Source organism: Meriones unguiculatus, chromosome 3 (genome assembly GCF_030254825.1).
Source record: "Meriones unguiculatus strain TT.TT164.6M chromosome 3, Bangor_MerUng_6.1, whole genome shotgun sequence".
In the NCBI taxonomy this organism is placed as follows: Eukaryota; Metazoa; Chordata; class Mammalia; order Rodentia; family Muridae; genus Meriones; species Meriones unguiculatus.
The window spans coordinates 39,853,501-39,874,333 of record NC_083351.1 but is presented as its reverse complement, the minus strand read 5'-3'; the positions used below and the strand labels follow the sequence as shown (position 1 = coordinate 39,874,333).

General features: G+C 43.3%; 2 protein-coding genes across 3 annotated transcripts in view; both read left to right on the top strand.

The window, feature by feature from the left end:
- Grin3a (glutamate ionotropic receptor NMDA type subunit 3A) overlaps positions 1–20,833 on the top strand; it is a 225,287-nt gene that overhangs the window by 184,966 nt on the left and 19,488 nt on the right. The window contains exon 7 of one of the 2 annotated variants that reach the window (XM_060379904.1): positions 20,143–20,268. The exons of the other annotated variant lie outside the window; for it this stretch is intronic. Within the exon in view, the coding sequence (XP_060235887.1) occupies positions 20,143–20,232 (90 nt within the window). The 3' untranslated portion in view covers positions 20,233–20,268. Of the gene's footprint in view, positions 1–20,142; positions 20,269–20,833 lie in introns of those variants that run through there. 2 annotated transcript variants of the gene reach the window in all.
- Positions 14,764–20,259, top strand: Ppp3r2 (protein phosphatase 3 regulatory subunit B, beta). Its single transcript, XM_060379905.1, has 2 exons — positions 14,764–17,858; positions 20,143–20,259. The coding sequence occupies exons 1-2, from the start codon at positions 17,350–17,352 to the stop codon at positions 20,144–20,146; spliced, it is 513 nt and encodes a 170-aa protein (XP_060235888.1). The 5' UTR covers positions 14,764–17,349; the 3' UTR covers positions 20,147–20,259.

Here is a 20,833-nt window from a genome sequence, read left to right as displayed (position 1 = left end):
ACAGTCCCAGCCAGTGTCTGTTGCCACAAAGTCATTAGACACTTTCTTCCAATCTGAAAAGTGCCTGAGTGTGGACAGTGATTTATGCAGTCACCTGATATGAAATCACGAAAGATACTTTTGGTCTTCCATTTCTGGCAGTTGGATATTCACATTTGGCCTCAACCTTGATCTATTCACCTCCCATCTCTTCACAAACTCAGAACTGTTGAGCTACAATTTCTTTGGAAGATAGATTATTTTTTTTAAAAAATTTAAGGTTTTATCTGCTCCTAGAGTCACACAGAATGTTGCAAGTCCAACTCTGAACATCAGACTCTGACAACTTTCAGAAAGAAATTTTTTTTTCAATGCAGTTTATTCAGGAACCTTGAACAATCATCTGACCCTGGGGAAAGCCAGCCCACAGCTTAAATAGCCTCTGGGTAGCCAACCCAGGCGTGCCACGTAGGCAATGCAGATAGGTCCACATACATGGAAGCAAGCCAGAACCTCAGCCTTAGCCAAATGTGGAGTTGTTTGTGACAGAGAGCACTCACCATCGGGAAGGTGGAAGGCGGAAACCAGCTCCATCTTTAAGGCGCGGCATTACGCAGCTCTCTACAGTTCCCCCTTTTTGTTTTAGACGCATCAGGCAAGAGTAGAGGTCTGATCTCTGATATTAGAAATAAATTGGGACTTTGTACCGATGTTCATTTAGGTGTCATCCATCCAAAGAGCATCAGACCCGTCCGATACCTTTTTCTCAGAGGCGGGACCTGGGGCATCAACCCGCATGCAATCAGACTTGCTCTTCTCTGGGTCGAAAGCGGCTGACCCTGAGTGCAAAGAAATTTTAAATTGACCTTAGATGTGTCCCTGCAGTCCTCACTGCCCAACTGTGTTCTGCCAGGCTGGATCCGTTGCCGATCAGCTCTGCCGGGGAAAACAAATGGTAGGGTATAAATTCCCTTCATCTTCCTTTGACTCAGCAGAAAAAAAAAAAAATACAATTTTTTAGGTCCCAGAGTGAATTTAAGAACTCCAGGGCAACAGTTCTGTGAAACTTATTTTTACAAAGCAGGGAAGGAGGGCAAGAGATTCCAGTTTGACAAGCTTCCCAAGTTTGTCCATGCATTATTAAAATAATGTCAAGGCCTCTCTTTGCAAGTCTCCTTTAAATGATGTTTTGAATAATTGCACCTTTTAACTAAAGGAGGTTGGGAGGAAGAGGAAATAGTGGTCTCTAACAGGAAGCATCCTCAGAAAAAGAGGGGAGTTTTTTGGTTTTTGTTTTTTTTTTTCACTTGAATATTCCCAAATTTAATTTCAGAAATATCTGACTATGTGGTAGAATCTCTTATCTTCTGGGAAAAACATTTAATGACTCTTCTCTTTTCTTTTTTTATGCTTTTATTTTATTTTATTAACTACAGTTTATTCATCTTTGTATCCCAGCTGTGGCCCCCTCTCCCATCCCCTCCCAATCCTACCCTCCCTCCCTCTTCTTCTCCTCCCCCAATCTAATGATAAGGAAGGCCTTCCTCCCCTTCCATCTGAGTCTGTCAGGTCTCATCAGGACTGGCTTCTTTGTCTTCCTCTGTGGCCTGGCAAGGCTGCTCCCACCTCAGGTGGAGGTGATCAAAGAGTCATCCTCTGAGTTCATGTCAGAGATGGTCCCTGGTCCTATTATTGGGGAACCCTCTTGGATACTGAGCTTTCTTGGGCTACTTCTGTGCAGGGGTTCTAGGTTATCTCCATGAGTGGTCCTTGTTTGGAGTATCTGTCTCAGAAAAGACCCCTGTGCCCAGATTTTTTGGTTCTGTTGCTCCCTTTGTGGAGCTCCTGTCCCCTCCAGGTCTTTCTAGCTCACCCTTCTTTCATAAGATTCCCTGAATTCTGCCCAAAGTTTATCTATGAGTCTCATCATCGGCTTTGATACCCTGCAGGGTAGAGTCTTTCAGAGGCCCTCTGTTGTAGGCTTCTGTCCTGTTACTTGTTTTCTCTATCTTCCAATGCCCATCTCATTTACCTTTCTGAATGAAGATTGAGCATCTTACCCAGGGTCCAGAGCAGATTTTTAAGAAAACTGTGTGAGACAATATTGTTTAAAGAAGTCAGCACAACTCCCAAGATTGGATAAAGTGGGGCCACCACTACCATTCCCAGGCTGGTAAGAAGAAAATGGGAAGAGCCATTCTCAGAACTTAGGCAAGTAAGAGAATGGGGCTTTCTAAGAAACTGGCCGATTTGGGAGCATTTGAAATAAATTTAGTGGAGAGCTTGCCGACATGCCCAAGTCCTGAGAATCAAGTCCCAGTACTACAAAAAAGAAGGAGGAAGAGAATGTCATTTAGCCAGGAGCTCAGCCATCCCTTTAGCCCCACTGTAAGAAAGCTGGGGAACAAACACCTTTTCTCTGTCTCTCCCCTACCGTCCCAGATCTTCTACCTCTGTCTTAGGTCAAGGAACCCATCTAGGTGGTCTGGGAAGTCAATTCCCAGGTCACAAAGCAGGATGAAGAAAAATGTAAATGAATCTGGAAGGGGAAAAAACCATCTAGCATACCCCTTTATGGCAGAAATGGAAGGGATGGGGCCAGTGTAGCATTGCTGGACCGGCCATCTGAGCATACACAGTGCAGACCTTCAGATGGGTCCAGCTTGCAGAATGAAAGATCCAACCATCCTTTGTCAGAAAGAGAGACAAGTACAAATCAGGTCACTGTAGATTACCCTGGTTCTACCATCACTGTGAGAAGCTCTAAATGCTTGGGAAATGCATTTGGCCTGCCCAGGGCTTCAGGGTGATGTTTATCTTGTTGCTAAGAGGGCTTCTAGTGTAATTCAAGGGCTGCAGCTAACGACTAAAGGAAACAGAAGACAGTAAGCAAGAGGCTCAACACTGTAGAGAAAGGAATTATATTCTGGGATTAGGGACAATAGTATATTTTAAAATATTACAAGAGTAAAGTTATTAAACTTCTCTGGGTTTCTTTTTTAATTTCATCCATTTATTTTTCTTTTATTATTTAAAGTGTTTTCATACAATGTATTTTGATCATGTTTTCTCTGCACCCAATTCCTCTGAGCTCCACCACCACTACCTCTCTACCCTTCCAACTTCCTGTTATCAAGAAAAGTATTCAGTTGGAATCTCTGCCAGTTCCTGGGTTTATCCACCTTTTAAGTCCCCTCTTCCTGACCACTAGCCCTAACCTAGCTCTTCATCCTTTCATCCTTGCCCTTCCCAAGTCCTGGACACTGTCCACTGTGGGATGGGTTTTTAAGGCAGGGATGAAGCAACAGTGTGTGACATTTGTTATGAGGCAATTTTAAAAGCTGAAGTTTAAATGGCATGTTATTTAGGAGCACTGTATGGGTAGACAAAAGAGTAAAAATAAGCACGGTATTGAACTAACCACATCGAAGAGGTGCATTAAGATGTCATGAACTCAAACTACTTCACTTCTCTGAGTTACTTCCCTCTGGAAATGGAGATGTTGTTTTGTGTTTCCAGCCTGCAAGAAAGAGAAGATGTACATGAGCATCATGATTTGTGGAAGGTGCTGAACATGGACAGCATGAGTCAGACTGACTCCCCAAAGCCACCAAACCATGCATTTGTGTATGCTAATAACTGCTCAAATATTAGTATTTGTTCTTTGAGAAAAAACAAAAGAAAGGTCTAGTTTCCCCATAGTAGATCCATTTTCCTCTGTCAATTTTCAGAGAGAGAAAAGAGAGAAGGATTGGTCAATGCTGTAGTTTGAACGTGACGGGTTCCGCATGAGCTCTTGCATCTGTACACTGGGGCTCCAGCTGGTGGTGCTATTTTAGAAAGTTTGAAACCTTGAAGAGGCAGAATAGCCTTTCTGGAAAAAAAACAGGCTGCTAGGAACAGGCCTGGAGATTTTGTGCCCTGTCCCATTTTCCATTTGCCTCTACTTCCTGAAGGCACATGCCCTGGGAACGGCTGCCTCTGCCCCCCCTCCCGCCACCATGCCTTCTCCATCAAAGGGACTGCATCCTCCAACTGTGAGGCAAAATAAACCCTTTCTCCAGTAAGTTGCTTCTTGTCAAGTACTTCATCACAGCTATGAAAAAGGGAATGGATACAGCCAACTATACATTGAAAATCAAAGGAGATCCCACAAGTCACATCTAGTCGGCTTCCATGCCAACTTCCTGTCAGTTAATCTTTAATATATTAACAATTCAAAAGCAATGGTTAAGACAGTGGGAGTGGGTAGATTTTAGTGCAGCTGCTTTCTGCTCTTGACAGGGAGGGCACATCTCAGCACCCTTCTGCCCCTCTCATCTCTCCCCCTTCCATTTCAATTTAAAATAACTGTCTGCTATTAAAACTGTTGAAAGTTATAGTGAGGCAGGGAGCTAATGATGCTAGATTGCTTTAAAACGTGTGCATGAAGGGAGCCACCTTGACAGCCAACTACATCCTTTGTAATAGCTTAAGTGATTCGGTTTAATATTTAAGCCAAGCATCAGGTCAAATGGAACCTATCCAGGTACCACTTTCTGGACTCCTAAAGAAGCACAAAACTGTACTTGTGTCCTTTCATAATGTGAAGTTGAATTGGGCATGAAGAAAGCAATCTGAGAAAAGCCTCACCTCTACCCAGTCGGCCTTTGAAACAAACCCAGACACTTCCACAAGCATCCACTGTCCATCTGTCCATCAGCACACACATGTTGAACCCGTGTGTGTCAGATTCTGTGGATGCAGACAGTATGAAAATAGAAATGAATACAGATCTCATGGGGGAGGAAGAGCATAAACAAATTCCCTATTCTACATGGCCACAGGGGCGGAGGAAGATGTGAGAACAATGACAAAAATAAGGTCATGATTCACAGAAGATCAAGAAAGAAACAAAGTTGGCTTCTCAAAAGAGGTGATACCCACAGGGATAAAATTAAAAAAAAAAAAAATACCCAGGCAAGGTGGAAGTGAGACATTGGTGGCATGAAATAATAGTACTTCAAAGTATACCTGCCCCCTGAAATCATCACCCAATTAAGGATGCCTCAGGGATTCTAAAGTTGCAGGGGGGTGGGGGCACTTTCCCCAGTCCACATGCTAGAAGGACACAGCTAAACTCACAAGCAAATTACAGGTCTTCAACTTTTCCTACATTCTGCTTTGTGGATTCCTTGTTAGCTCCTCAAAGCAGGAATATAATTCTAGACTTCATATAGAGCACAGTGTGGTATAACAAAGAATTTGAGCTCTAAAGGAGACTACATCAGGTGGACTCTCAGCTCACCACTGTGTGCTTAATATAAACCAGACAGCTTATACAATTTCAGATGGGGGGGGGTCAAGCTTGCTCAGTGGGTAACAACACTTGCTGCTGTATGAACTGAGTGTTTTGGCACCAGATGTATAAACTGAGGACATCACTGCCCCAAGGTATGTTGAGGGGAAGGTTTTTATTGTAGATATGTGGGAGATTAGAGCCAGAGCCATCTGAAAGAGTCCAGAGCAGAGAGAGAAAGTAGTAAACTGACCATGGCCATCAGACTGTACCAGACTATGAGAGAAGAGAGAGAACAAAACAGAGGAGTTCAAGAGAGGAAGACAAAAGAGTGTACATGGCCGAATGGCAGGGTTCTATGGGAATGAAGGCTGGGGAAGGAAACCCATGAGCTGGGGAAATTTAAAGTAGGGGGTGAAAGGAACTGAGAAGAGCCAAAAGTAGTTATGCTACTGAATCAACCTGGAGCACAGCATGCTCTTTGGTACAGATAGGCATTTGTCCCTGCCAGCTGATGACCTGAATTCCATTCCTGAACCATACAGTAGAGGGAGAACAAACTCCCATCGGTTGTGCTCTGACCTCCACATGTTTTGGCATGGGTGCACCCCACATGCACCACAAATAGATAACTAAGTCCATACAATAAATAAACTCCATAAAAAACTAAAACTCAGACCTTTCCCCCTCAAAGCCAAGAATACAACAGGGCCTGCCTCAAAGTGCAAAGTCTATTTGATGAAACCGTTTGTGGAAATGTCCAGCCTAACAGTGTTCTTTCCCTGAGTAAGATCTATGCCCAAGCCTAGCACAGCAGTGGTAGACCTATAAAATCAGAAATCAGAAACTAAACTACAGGCCCCATGAATTTGAAACCAGTCTAGGCTATACAGAAAGAGTCTGTCTACAAATAAAAAATAAAAATTAAAATTAAAATAAAACAACAAAAAAATATTACAATTGAAAAACAATCAAACTGTGCGCTTGGCAAATAACAGATTACTTCCCATAAGATGTTGCATTTGTCTTCTCCTAGCTGGAGGAGTCATTGGCACACACCTCCAAATACGGGGGAGCATCTGTCACAAGCATCTTACAGTTCCGGGGCTGACTACTCATTGCTCCCGTGTGGAACAGAAGACTTTTCATGGCAGGGAGACAAATCCCTGGTTCTGAACCTGCTGCCTGGCTGTGATCCGACTCAACTAGCTTTTATAATATGCTGTTCCTTGTTTTCCTTTCTTCTAATTATGCATCCACGTTTCCATGGGAGAACATGAAGAATGGTTACACAACCATTAGGTAGCCCTTAAAACACTTCTAGAAAAACAATACCAGGTACTGGGGGCAAGCTCCAGCCACAGTTCAGCGTTTTCTTCCCCTTGGCTCACATCAGCTGAAAGTCAGCACTGCTGTCTGTTGCCTTCTACTTATTATAGTTTGGAGTCTGGTACAAGCAAACACAATCCAGCAAGTGTCCCTTTTACCCACAGTAATGAGCAAATAAACAGATCTTGTGGAATAAGGGTCTCCTCTTTTGCATTCCAGAGAGGTTCAGACATAAATTACACCCAAGACCACATACCGTTAGTAGTTCCTGCTTTTCTCCTAAATTCCTCTCACTAATGAATATTTATAAAATGTCATTTACTATGCAACAAGAAGGTCTGAACAGTGCTCAAACTGATTAGAGCTGTTGTGAGAGACAGCCTTCCTTCCACTTTTTCAGATTCCCATGCACTGAAGCCGGTGGGGCATCGCATGAATTAGGACTCCTCCCTCATCTACTTTCTTTACAGAGTCCTGGCATTCAGGCTCTGGAGATTCATGCTTAAAGAAAACAAAGCATTGAGATGGAAAATGAGTGCCATCTAGTGGCTCTGAAGTGAGGTGTTACAAAATATCAGAGAAACCATGCTTTTGCCTTTTAGAAATGCACAAATTGCGTGGACGAGTGACAGAATGGGTCAGCCTGTTAGGGGTCCTAAGAACGCTTCCTCCCCATGTGAGCAGTGGGGGTGAGTGGAATTTGGGGGATATAGTGTACATACAAACCATCTCTGGGGCACCCTCGAGCCCTTAACAGGTTTGTCTCCCTGAAATATCTAAGCATAGAGCTGTCATCCAAGGAGGCAGAAGCATTCCTTTTCAGAGCATCACCATTGCCTCCTATCTCTGTCCTTCCAGACAACTGTAATTCAGGCCTAGAGCTATGGAGTGTACTGTTTTCTCCAAAGAAATGTTTCATTCCTGAGGGCTTAACCACAGTGCCTCAGAATGAGATGTGGTTTGCAAAACTCCATGTGTGAAATATACCTTGCTATTTACACTATAGATGGACCCCAAACACTGTATGACTAGTAATCTTATTAGTCAGGTGAAATAGAGATCTCAGGGACCATGGCATGTGGTGATGGTGAGATAGGGTTTAAGGAGCTGCAAGCCAAGTCCACCAGCCAGCTTTCCTTTACTGTAACAAAACACCTGAGATAGCCACCATGTTAAAGGGAAGACTTTCCTGGAATTTAGTTTGGGAGGCTTTAGTCCATCGTAGGTTATCTCTGTTGCTTTGGAGTCTGAGGTAAGGTGGCTCATTATGATGGGGAACTTATCTGTTTGCTTCATGCTGGGATACAGTTACCATAGATACTAGGATCTCACCATCTTCTTTAAGAGCCCAGGCCCCAGTGAGCAGAAGACCTCCCACTGGATCCTACCTCTGGAAGTGTCTACTGTGTCTCAGTAGTGGGGCCTCTGGAGTACAGTTAATATCTGCTGAAAACCAAATAATGGTACTAAGGAATGCTGAGCTGCCAGGAACAAGGACAGGGCAGAGAATATGGCCCTGCAGGTTTCAGAGGGAGCATGACCCTGCAAGCTTCTTTATTTGGAACTCCAGCTCCAACACTGAAGGTCAATCCACCTGAATGCATCTTGGTGACATCAGTTTCCCACGTCTGTAGCTGTGTCGGTTGTTTACCTTGTATCTAGCAGGATCGAATATTTTTGCAAAAAAAAAGAAAAATGCCTCTGTTTATTAACAGAAAAATAACATTTCAGTCCTTTGATGGTATCTTTCATTTTCTTTCTTCTCTTTTAATTTGCTATGTCTCTCTTATGCTCAGGAGTCCATACTCTTTCTGAACAGGAATGGCCTCTGAATGTCCTCAGTGCTTTGCATGTTGAAACATGATTGATGTGCCCATAAGAAATCACCGGATAAGCACAGTCTTTTTTTCGGTGCCTGGGGCATGCTCAAGCCTCATTCCACTTCACTAATATGATTGCTGTCCCTGGACTTCCTTGCTCTAGCCACACAGGACTTCTTTAGGCCCCGGCTGCTCACTTGTTCTACTTGCTCAGGTGCCTTTGCACGTAAGGTTCCTTCTGTTTGGAGTGCCCACCTCTTCCAACTTTTTCTACTCTTTCAGCATCACTTTCCCAATAAAAGTTTCCTGTGCAATGAGCTCTTTGGGTACCAGGCATCTCCAACCTATATTACATAGCAAAGAGGCTCCTTTATATCTCAGAATGTGATGATTTTCTTAATATCCATTCCTCGCCTGCTTTAGGCAACTTCTGCTTTCCTCTAGCCCACTGGCTGCTCAGGGAATACTTGCATTCATAGAAATACACATGCATTCAAAAGAGCCTATATAGTCTAACGAGCCTATTAGAATATTCAGGCAAGTCTACAGTAGGCAAAAATTATCACTTCTACCAAACCTGTGTTAGGCATTAAGCCTGGTCTCCATATCCTATCTTAGTTAACTATGGGAATGAGCTTTTAAGTTAGCAATCATCCTCTCATTTTCCAAATGAACAGTGACTCGGATAATTAATTCTGCTGGAGGTCACAAAATTGTTAAATAGCAAAACTTTAATTTAAAGCTACACATGTCAAAACTTATATTAAAACTATCCCAGAATGACAAAAGAAAGTCAAGCATATGATTTCTAATCCTCTTGAATATGCATGATAAATATAAAAGTCTGAGTAAATAACTTTACACCCTTAAATCATTAAACTGCATTTCTCAATGGCAGAACTCAGTCACCCCAGAGACCGTACCATCTTCACTATAGTAGACCTCTTCTGTGGCACAAGGTTAGCATGTAGGATGTGTTCTGTATAATTTGCTGAATAGATTTAAGCTTGAAGCAGTGTTCCTGACATTCAGATAAAATAAAAGGCACATAGTCAGAGCAAGCAAATAAATAAATAGGAAATGGGAGAGGTGGAAAAATTGCTCAGTGGTTAGGAACACTGGCTGCTCTTTCAGAGGACCCAGAGAACGCGTTCCCAGCACCCATACTGCAATAGAAAGAAAGAAAGAAAGAAAGAAAGAAAGAAAGAAAGAAAGAAAGAAAGAAAGAAAGAAAGGAGAAATTTATGATTTAAAAAAAAAATAGGAAAGAAAGAGACTACATAGACAAGAGTCCACAGAGTGCTATACCCATTTTAGATGTGTTTTAAATACTTTCATTTTGGATGGCGTCTTCTGTATACCAGTGCACCTGCAATAACACTGTGACTTCACTCTTTACTTCCTGCTTTCCTAATAAGAACCTGCTACTCAGAAACAGTCTGAGCTCAGGGCCTAAGCTACAACTTAAGCTGCAGCCTCTCACACTACACTGTGGTTCCAGAGAGCACCAACTGAGAGCTTCAGGGCGAGGCTCGGGACTCCCTGCTAAGCTTCTGGGAACCTGCTAGCATGTATCATCTTGCTCAGAACCTGTTCTGACTGACACAGAGAAGGGAGTGGAAGACAAACCATATGTCTCATCACTTCGAGCTTCGTCATCAGTTATGTGTGCATGTGACTGTCTTGTTGTTCTTTTTTTAATTTAATTGTATTGTATTTTATTAATTACACTTTATTCACTTTGTATCCCCCCATAAGCCCCTCCCTCCTCCCCTCCCAGTCCCACCCTCCCTCTCCCTTCTTCACACATGCCCCTCCCCAAGTCCACTGACAAGGGAGGTAGGTCCTCCTCTCATTCCTTCTGATCTTAGTCTATCAGATCACATCAGGAGTAACTGCATTGTCATCTTCTGTGGCCTGGTAGGGCTGCTCTGTCATCTTCTGTGGCCTGGTAGGGCTGCTCCCCCCTCAGGGGGAGGTGATCAAAGAGCAGGCCAATCAGATTATGTCAGAGGCAGTCCCTCTTCTCATTACTATGTAACCCACTTGGACACTAAACTGCCATGGGCTACATCTGTGCAGAGGTTCCAGGTTCTCTCCATACATGGTACTTGGTTGGAGTATGAGTCTGTGGGAAGACACTTGTGTTCAAATTTTCTGGTTCTGTTGCTCCCCTTGTGGGGTTCCTGTCCTCTCCAGATCTTACTATTTTCCATTTCTTACATAAGATTTCATGCACTTTGCCCAACAGTTGGCCATAAGTCTCAGCGTCTGCTTTGATAGTCTGCAGGGCAGAGCCTTTCAGAGGCCCTCTGTGGCAGGTTTCTAGGTTGTTTCCTGTTTTCTTCTTCTTCTGATGTCCATCCTCTTTGCCTTTCAGGATTGGGATTGAGCATTTTAGTCAGGGTCTTCTCTCTTAATTAGTTTCTTTAGATGTACAGATTTTAGTAGGTTTATCTTATGTTATATGTCTATATGAGTGAGTATATACCGTGTGTGTCTTTCTGATTCTGGGACAGCTCACTCAGGATGATCCTTTCCAGGTCCCACCATTTACCTGCAAATTTCATGATTTCCTTATTTTTCATTTCTGCGTAATATTCCATTGTACAGATGTACCACAATTTCTGCATCCATTCTTCAGTTGAGGGGCATCTGGGCTGTTTCCAGCTTCTGGCTATTATAAATAAAGCTGCTACAAACATGGTTGAGTAAATGTCCTTATTGTGTACTTGAGCCTCTTTTGGATATATGCCTAGAAGTGGTATGGTTGGATCTTGAGGAAGCACTATTCCTAGTTGTCTGAGAAAGCACCAAATTGATTTCCAGAGTGGTTGTACAAGTTTACGTTCCCACCAGCAGTGGAGGAGGGTTCCCCTTTCTCCACAACCTCTCCAGCATTGTTGTCATTTGAGATTTTGATCTTAGCCATTCTGATGGGTGTAAGGTGAAATCTCAGGGTCGTTTTGATTTGCATTTCCCTAATGGCTAATGACGTTGAGCATTTCTTTAAGTGTTTCTCTGCCATTCAATATTCCTCTACAGAGAGTTCTCTGTTTAGCTCTGTTCCCCATTTTTTAATTGGATTACTTGGTTTGCTGCTTTTCAGCTTCTTTAGTTCCTTATATATTCTGGATATTAGCCCTCTGTCAGATAAAGGGTTGGTGAAGATTCTTTCCCAATCTGTAAGCAGTCGTTTTGTTTTGATGATGGTGTCCTTTGCTTTACAGAAGCTTTTCAGTTTCATGAGGTCCCATTTATTGATTGTTGCTCTTAGAGCCTGTGCTGTTGGTGTTCTGTTCTGGAAGTTGTCTCCTGTACCAATGAGTTCTAGGGTTTTCCCAACTTTCTCTTCTAACTGATTTAATGTGTCTGGTTTTATGTTGAGGTCTTTGATCCATTTGGACTTTAGTTTTGTGCAGGGTGATAAGTATGAATCTATTTGCATTTTTCTACATGTAGACATCCAGTTAGACCAACACCATTTGTTGAAGATGCTATCTTTTTGCCATTGTATGGTTTGTCTCGTTCTTAATCTGAAAATCCTTGAAGAAAAATAAAATGGAGGGGAAATGCTTTGTAAAAACAAAAGGGCCACTGGGCTTCTGGTTTCTTCCAAATCGATCAATCAACCCTTTTAATTTACTACAGTCTACACACTCCACAGTGATACATGGAACAAGTAATAAATTGTGCTTTTCGTGAAAATGACTAAGAATAATGGATGGCTAGAGAAAATGGAGACAATGGCTGGCATCCCATTATGATGCCAAACTACAAAGTTTATGAAATGTAGAGCAACAGGGAACGCAACCTCACATTGACTACTCCAGCTCTCAGCACAGTGATGAATGCTCTGCAATGCAGGGACCAAAAGGAATCGTTTTGTGCTTGGAGGAATTTAAATGGAGTGGCACCATCTCCCCAATAGTGTCTGTCCAATCATTAAATCAAATAATTCTTGTGACTGCATTCCTCCTCATAAAACATACCTTTGTATACCACCTAATCTGCCCATCACAAAAATCACATGTAAGTAGGTATGGCCATGTGTCTGAGTGTTCAGGTGGGTGTATGTGTGTTTATGGTTGGAAGCCAGAAGTCAACCTTAAGTGTCGCTCCTCAGACATCATCTACCTTGGTGTATTGACACAGCACCTATTACTGGCCTGGAGCTCACCTAGCAGGTTAAGCTGGCTGGCAAGTAAGCCCCAGGAATCCTCTTATCTCTGCCTTCCTGCCTCTGGGATTATAAGCACATACCATTTCTGCTTCCCAGTAACACACACATAGTATGGCTCATTGGTGGCTTCTTTACAGCAGTAAACATCAAAAAAATAAAAATAAAAAAAAGTATGAAGGAAGAGGCTGGAAGGAATCCCTGAGTGCCTGGTGACTATTACTGAGGTCCACAAGCCTCCAATGAGAAGTCCTCAGAAGATGGAAGGAAGAGCCGAACTTAATGATTGAAAGTATTTAGAGTAGTGTGCAGCAGCAGAATGGACCCAACATCCAAGGAGTCCATCTGGCCTTCCCTCTTTCTTTCTTTTCCTCCTTTTTTTCAATGTAGCTTGGTTTCACAGCCAGCCTTTAATGAAATATAATCATTTTTAACCAAATGAAACTGTCTTGGCTTCTTAGGTCTGTCTTGCCTAGCAGAGGTATTGGCAGGGTCAGACCTGGAATCCTAACTCTTTCCTGGTTGGGTCAAAGAGCCATGCCCAAGGAGTGAGTGATAAGAGCCCGGCGTTTGCCACTGTTGGTGACTGAAAGTCACTCCCGCTATCCTGTTTTATTAATTACTTTTCTGTTCCTGTAACAAAACATCATGCCGAAGGCAACTTATAAAAGAACATACTGACTTGGGCTTACAGTTTCAGAAGGTTGGTGTCCATGATCCTGGAGCAAAGACACGGCAGGCAACAGGACTAGTTGAGAGCTTACATCTTGAACCACCAGGGAGAGACAGAGAGCACACTGGGAATAGAGCAAATTGAAATCTCAAGCCTGCCTCCAGTGACACCTCTTCCAATAAGGCCACGCCTCCTAATCAAACAGTTCCACCAACTAGGGACCAAGAATTCAAACATATGAGCCTATGGGAGCAAGACCAAGTATTCAAACATATGGACTTTTGGGGGTCATTCTCATTCAGGTCACCACACTTGTTCAGGTCCCTCTGGGAGGACCAGGACTGATCTGTCTCACACACACAGCTGCCTCATCCTGAGGAGACAATGTGACTGTCTGTCCTCTCTGGCCAAGTGAGAAGATACAGGTGATGCTGATGTCTTCCTCTGCCTTGCCTATGTTTGAAGATGCCCCTTTTCATGGCCCAGAACTGATTATGAGATAGCTTTCTCCCTGGATTCTACTTCCTTTCCATCTGAAGGCCTTCCCACCCTACAACCTGTCCAACACCCAACCTCGAGCTTCCTACTCCTGCTGACTACAGAAGAAAGCTTAGGGCAGAAGGGGCAGGCCCATGTGGCCATGGGTTCTGAGGAGCTACCAGCTCCAGCAGCAGCAGTTCCCTACCTCCCAATCTTTCCCCAGTTCTTGACCTTCCATCTGTGCCTTGGCCACCGGATAGACACCCTTTCCTAAGCCCCACTTGGGGCTGCATATCTGCCTTTGATGACACATGGCATAGGAATGAGAGTAGAGCAGGTAGGGTCACCATGGGGCTAGTCTCTTGGCTGGGATCTCAAGGAAGCTGGTCTGCAATTCTCTGGTAGAGGTTTGTCTATTGGTGTGGGTTTATCTGCTGTGAGTCCAGCCTTCTTAGTGGCCTGGAGCTTTCTGGACATCCTGACGAAGGCTGGTGCTCCCCCTGATACTGCTGCTGACTTCAGAGGTTGTTCTCACTATAGTTCTGTGACCTACATTAGAAGATTCACCAAGGTATCCTCTAACACCTGTATATGAGACTTAGCATACACTAGTGTAGCATACACTACAGCTCTTTTCTAACAAACATTTCTTAAATGTACATGTTCACTAACATGCCCAGGGCTTCCAAACAGTCTCGCTTTAAGATGTTGTATTAAAATATATAAAACAAAATTAATTAAGAATAACTGCAATGATCATTGTGGCCAACCTCATAATCCACATGAATCATAAGTCCAATTGTATTTATTTATTTGTTTATTTGTTTGTTTGTTTGTTTTTGGTTTGTTGAGACAGGATTTCTCTGTGTAATAGAGCCCTGTCTGTCCTAGAATTCTTCTTTGTAGACCAGGATGGCCTCAAACTCACATATATCTGCCTGCTTCTGCCTCCCGAGTGCTGCGGTTAACACATCTGGCTCCAATTTTCATTTTTTAATGATTTATTTATTCTTATATTTTTATTTTATAGCATTGGTGTTTTGTCTGCATGTATAAGTGTACGAGGGCATCAGATCTGCTGGAACTGGAGTTACAGACAGTTGTGAGCTGCCAAGTGGGTGCTGGAAATTAAACTTAGGTTCTCTGGAAGATCAGTCAGTGCTCTTAACCACTGAGCAATCTCTTCAGTCTTCCTTTCCCCCCCCCCATAGGAGAGAACTAACATCAAGTCCCTTTAGGGCTTGTTTATCCCCACCACAAACCTAGAAAAATCTTAGTGCTCTAGAAAGGGCATAAAGCAGATATGGGAAGAGTAACATTTAGAGATCAGCACTGATTTCAATGTCTTATATTATAATTTAAAATGATCTCTGCTCACTCCCTTCTTGAGATGATCACACGATGTAGCCCACAATGTGTTAGAATTCCTGATCCTTCTGCCCTGGTCTCCCAAGGACTGAGATTACAGATATGTGGAACCCTGACAGCTTAGTGATTCCCTTTAACACTGCAAATTCACAAAGGTTTTTATACAAACTATAAAAACAGGGTGTTTTTATACAAACACCCTGTTAATTTTGTCTGGATAACTAGAAAACAAGAAATAAGACAACAACAAAAAAAAAATCTCCAGTAAAATATCACAGCTTAGGTTGGTAAAACCTGTTTTGTTTTCTTTTTTAAAGCCAATGGAAATGCTCAAGAGGGTCTCAACTGTTAGTGCATGTACTGGTCTAGCAGAGGACTTGAGTTTGATTCCCAGCACCCACATCAGGCAGCCCCACCATTGCCTGAAACTCCAGCTCCAGGGCATCTGATGCCCTCTTCTCACCTCCATGGATACCTCCATTCACATGCACATACCTACACACAGACAAACACACTATTAAAAATAAAAATAAGTCTTTAAAAAAAAAACACCAACACTTAGTTGCTTGTCTGTTGCTGTGATAAACACCATAACCAAGGCAACTTATAGAAAGAAGGGCTTATTGGGGAGGGGGGGGCTTTTGTTTTCAGAGGAGTAAGAATCCATCACCATCACAGTGCAGTGGCACAGGAGCAGGCAGCAGCGGAGACCAGAGCCAGACACTGTGAGCTGAAAGCTGAGCACCAGACAGGGAGCAGAGAGCACACTGGCAATGGTGACACAAGTCTTTGAAATCTAACACCCTTCCCCAGTGATGAGCTTCCTCTAGCAAGGCCTCACCTCTTAAGCCTCCCTAAACAATGCCACCAAATAGGGACTACGTATTCAAAAGCCAAAACCTATGGAGGGTGGGAGCTTATTCCAGCACAACAATTATTATCTTTTTACAGAGAAAATTTTAAACAGCCAAGCCTAATGGTAAAATGTCCAGTGGCTCAGCTGCACCAATTTCTCATGGTGAACTCCAGGTGATCTTTGTCTGAACTAAAACAAAACAAAAAACACAAACATGATATGTACTTGGTTTTGGAAGTTAGAGGGTGTTTGCCTCCCCCAGTTTGATTTAGCAGCCTGGAGTTCCCCCAAGCCCCTTCGAGTTGTGTTGTTCTTGGACCACATCTATTTTTTATACATTTAGAGAACTGGAGTTGCTACTCTGAAGAAAAGAGATTAATTTTGGCTGAAAGAACAAACCTAGTGGAAGCGAGGGAGAGAGTGAGAAACGTAAAGCGCCACTCTCAGTACACACGGGCCTTCCTGGAACGTTCTGCAGAAGACCTCTAACACATTCTGTGGGACAGCCAGCCCCAGGCACCAGACCACAGACATGGAGATAAAGCACAGAGCAACAGAGGCCATGTTCTTGGGATCAGTGATTTTTAGTCTCTGCGGTTTTTGTTGTTTTGTTTTGCTTTGTTTTTAGTTTGTTTTGGTTTTTCGGGGCAGCGTTTCTCTGTGTAGCCTTGGCTGTCCTGTACTCGCTTTTTAGACCAGACTGGCCTCGAACTCACAGAGATCCGTCTGCTTCTGCCTCCCAGAGTACTGGGATTACAGGCATGCGCCACAGCGCCAGCTTGTTTTCTTAAGAATCTGCTGAATCTCCATTCCTGAAAAACGTCTACAAGGATGTCAATCTGTCTGCTCCCAGGGAGAATTAGGGACGATACACCTCGTATCAGTGCTTAACATTTTATCTGGCAGTTAGTTACACCAGGCCTGCAAAGGAAGCGGCAGTCTGGTACCACCGCCACTCAGCCGTTTAATATATGTCTGTTGTATCTAGTGTCTGGCAAGCTATGCACTCTTGGCTGGAGAGAACACTGTGAATTGTCTTGATGTGTTTCTTACTCCCCTGAGGCTCACATTTCTTGGGAAAGGGGGATGAAAGAGAAAATAATTTCCAAGAGAGATAGAAATTGTAGGGGAAACAGCATTTGGTAAGAGGACAGTCCGTATGCAGCCATCCCTCTCCTGGGTAGCCCCTGTTTGTCCTCCAGTCCCCTCTAGTCCTTATTTCTTCTCTCGCTGTCCTCGCTGCGCTTCCCTTCCCTCCCTGCTGCCCACCTCTGGTTCCCACGTGCCCCTTTCCTCTCGCGAGCTGCACAGGCCAACGGCAGCACTTTCTGCCCTGCCGCCTACTCCCTCCGCTCACTTTGCCAGCCCAGGCCTACTGCCCCCGCCATGGGAAATGAGGCCAGCTTCCCATCTGAGATGTGCACCAACTTCGACGCGGAGGAGATTAAAAGGCTGGGCAGAAGCTTCAAGAAGTTGGACTTGGACAAATCGGGCACCCTGAGCGTAGAAGAATTCATGTCGCTGCCTGAGCTGAAGCAGAACCCACTGGTGAGCCGAGTGATCGACATCTTTGACACAGATGGCAACGGGGAAGTGGACTTCCACGAGTTCATCACGGGCACCTCCCAGTTCAGCGTCAGAGGTGATGAAGAGCAGAAGCTAAGGTTCGCCTTCAGAATCTACGACATGGACAAGGATGGCTACATCTCCAATGGGGAGCTTTTCCAGGTGCTAAAGATGATGGTGGGGAACAACCTCACAGACTGGCAACTACAGCAGCTCGTGGACAAAAGCATCTTGGTCCTGGATAAGGACGGCGACGGCCGGATATCCTATCAAGAGTTCTGTGATGTAGTGAGACAAATGGAGATCCACAAGAAATTGGTCGTGTTTAAGTGAGTTTTGGTGGGGGGGTTGTTTGTTTTGTTTCAGGGGTCCACTCAACATATTTAGCTTTCTTCTCGCTTTCAAGATATCCAGCTACTACCTCTCTGACTAACCCTGATGTCTACTACCATCCATGCAGTGCTATTAATGCAACTCTCAGTGACTACAAGACAAAAGTGGGGGGCATGAGGGAAATCAGAGATTGAATCAATTCTCATAAATGCCTTTTTCTTTGCTTTATAGAACACGGTCAAGAAGACTAAAAGCTTAAAAATAAAATGCACATCTTTCTTAAGGTTGTGTATATGGGAGAAGACTACAATTCTCGTAGAGTGTTAGAAACTCTTTTTTCGTTTACTTGTGGCATTCACACTTTTGACTGATTGTCAACTTCCTGCTGTAACTAGCAAAAATACAATTTTCTTTGCTTAGCGCCCTTTAATCACTCTCTGGGCACAAGCACCCCCATAGGAAAATGTATCCTGACTCTCCACAATGCACCCAGAAATTCCTGAGCATGTTTGAGGGATGGAAGTCTGAATAAATTCTGTCTCAATGCTTCAGCCCACCAGAAAGTAGCTTCAGAGTTCATGTGAGAATAGCTAAACCTGGGCCAAACAGCCAGCCCCACCAGGCTCAGTGCAACAGGTTTTCAGCATTTTAGGTTCAGAAATGCTGAAATTGGAGAAAATGGGGGAGTCAGTTCTTCCACAGGGCAGAATCAGCAGAATCCGGCTGAGATGGCCTTTCCCAGGATGCTGAAATGCTGTTGTCCAGAGTGATGAGAAATGCAAACATTGCATATGAAAGTTGATAACACCAATTGGTTTGCTTTTGAGAATCAAATCTGGTCCCTAGCAGAGAGGTCAAGAGCTGTCTTATCCCTGGAAGGTTTCACCCACTTTAACATCCAACTCAGAGTTCTTCATGGAATAATTAAATTAGTACCCTAGGATGTGCTGGATACTAGTAATAATGTAGTAATAGATATCACATTACACACCTCTCTCGGCAATTCACATAGCTCCTGTTGGCAGCCTGAGATCAGAAATGGTAGATAGCACATCACAGAAGGGAGCAAGCTCTGTTCTGTTTTGGAGTCTGTTTAACACTACTGTTTGTCCCAGTAAATGTTACTAGCTCTCTGAAGCCCCTGAACCTGTAATCAATTCGTAGAGTACAAGATGGCTTTTGAAAGGTAGGGACAGTCCATGCCCCAGCACCTGCCACTTCACCAAGTGCTCTCCATAATAATAAGCTGCCTCGGACTCAAAATACTGAAACAATGAAGTAAGCTTGTACTATACTTAGAGAGACACCATTTAACCATTCCTAGTTTGTTGTTATACTTTAAAGAAGCTGCCAATGAGTATTGGGGAGTGAAAATCTACAGATTTTCATCGACTGCAAGGCATACTGTAACATTCCTGGGAACACAGCAATAAGAATCCTGACTCTATAATTCCTTTTCCGTCATAAAATTTCTATTTGGATTGTAACAGTGGAGTCAAAGTTAAGACAGTCTGAGACCCAAATACCACAGGGTATAGATTCAGGTAGAACAGTGTAACCATAGCCGCTTATTAGCGAGGTGAATATGAGCAACTTAGCCTGTGTGTCTTTCCATCCAGGGTTATTCTGGGGATTTAAAGAGATGAAATATGGAAAGCAGTCACTCTACTAACTTCCTTTCCTTCCCCTCTCTCCCTGTCTCTAAGATCAGTGTGGAAAGCATGCTGGGATGCTTTGCATCCTCACTTCTTGACATCTTGCCACAACCACTCTAAAATTAATTGAACATCTATGACCCAGAAAGGAAATAATAGGGAAAAAATGATAAGGCCCTCCTCACCACAGGCGTGCAGAGCACACCACAGACTTCTCAACCTGAGACATAAAGAACACTTGAAAGAGAGACTTTCATACTAGCCTGGTATATCTGACTCTGAGAGGAAATATGAAGAAAGTAAACATAAGCCAAGAAGATCTCCTGAAGACAGAAATTATAGCTCTGGACATGCACATTCTCAAATAGGAAAAGTTTAAAATTATGACCAAGGACTTGAAGCATATTTGATTAACTGTTCCTATTTAACAAGGAAATTCTTTTGGAATAGCTGGATTAAGTTAATTGCTCAAATGATGTACATACTGTAGATATACAAAGCTGTGTAGCAATAGCCTTGCAGGGAGTACTTGTTTCTGGTTTTAGAATGGACGATATCTGGCTAGATAGTTGGGGGAATGGCTCATATTTAGTTCCAAGTTAGAATGCCTTTTTTTTTCTTTCAGTTAACTGCCAATTTCTCAAAAACCGATAGCTTTATACAACTTGTTGGAGTGACAATAAGAACTGATGTGGCCGGTGTAATCCGCTCCTAACATTTGCTATAACTTGTGTTGTCGACACTGAGGTGGTGTCATCATCTCAGCTTTACAAATGGCACAGAGACGATCTTGTCCGTGGACATGAGGCTGGTAAGAAGAAAAGAAAGATTCAAGATCGCAAAGAACGAGCTTCTCTTCTATCATATTAAACTCCTCTTTTTCTATGGTTCCTATATTCACTTGTCTCAAATTATTCTTATCAATGTAACCTGGTCAATTCAATTTTCATTAAAGAAGAAACCAAGAACAAACTACTTGTCAAGGAGCAAGAGGTCCATACCTCTTCAGTATTACCCATTGCAAAGAAGCAGACATATTTAAAGTGTGTGCGTGTGCGTGTGCGTGCGTGCATGCGTGCATGCGTGTGTGTGTGTGTGTGTGTAAGTGTACACTCACAAGTGTATACATATAGGCACACCCTGGCTTTTGTTCCTCAGGAACTATCCACCTTTTAAGAGAAAGCATCTCATGGGAACCTGGGGGTGGCTATTGAGATTAGGCTGGCCTATGAGTGAGCTCCAGAGACTGCCCTTCCACTCTGAGATTACAAGCATACACCGCTATGTTTGGATGTTTTACATGAGTTCCAAGAACT

What these genes read in the sequence shown, in the direction of transcription:
- Ppp3r2 (XM_060379905.1), top strand. Translation starts at nt 17,350, where the DNA reads ATGGGAAATGAGGCCAGCTTCCCATCTGAGATGTGCACCAACTTCGAC.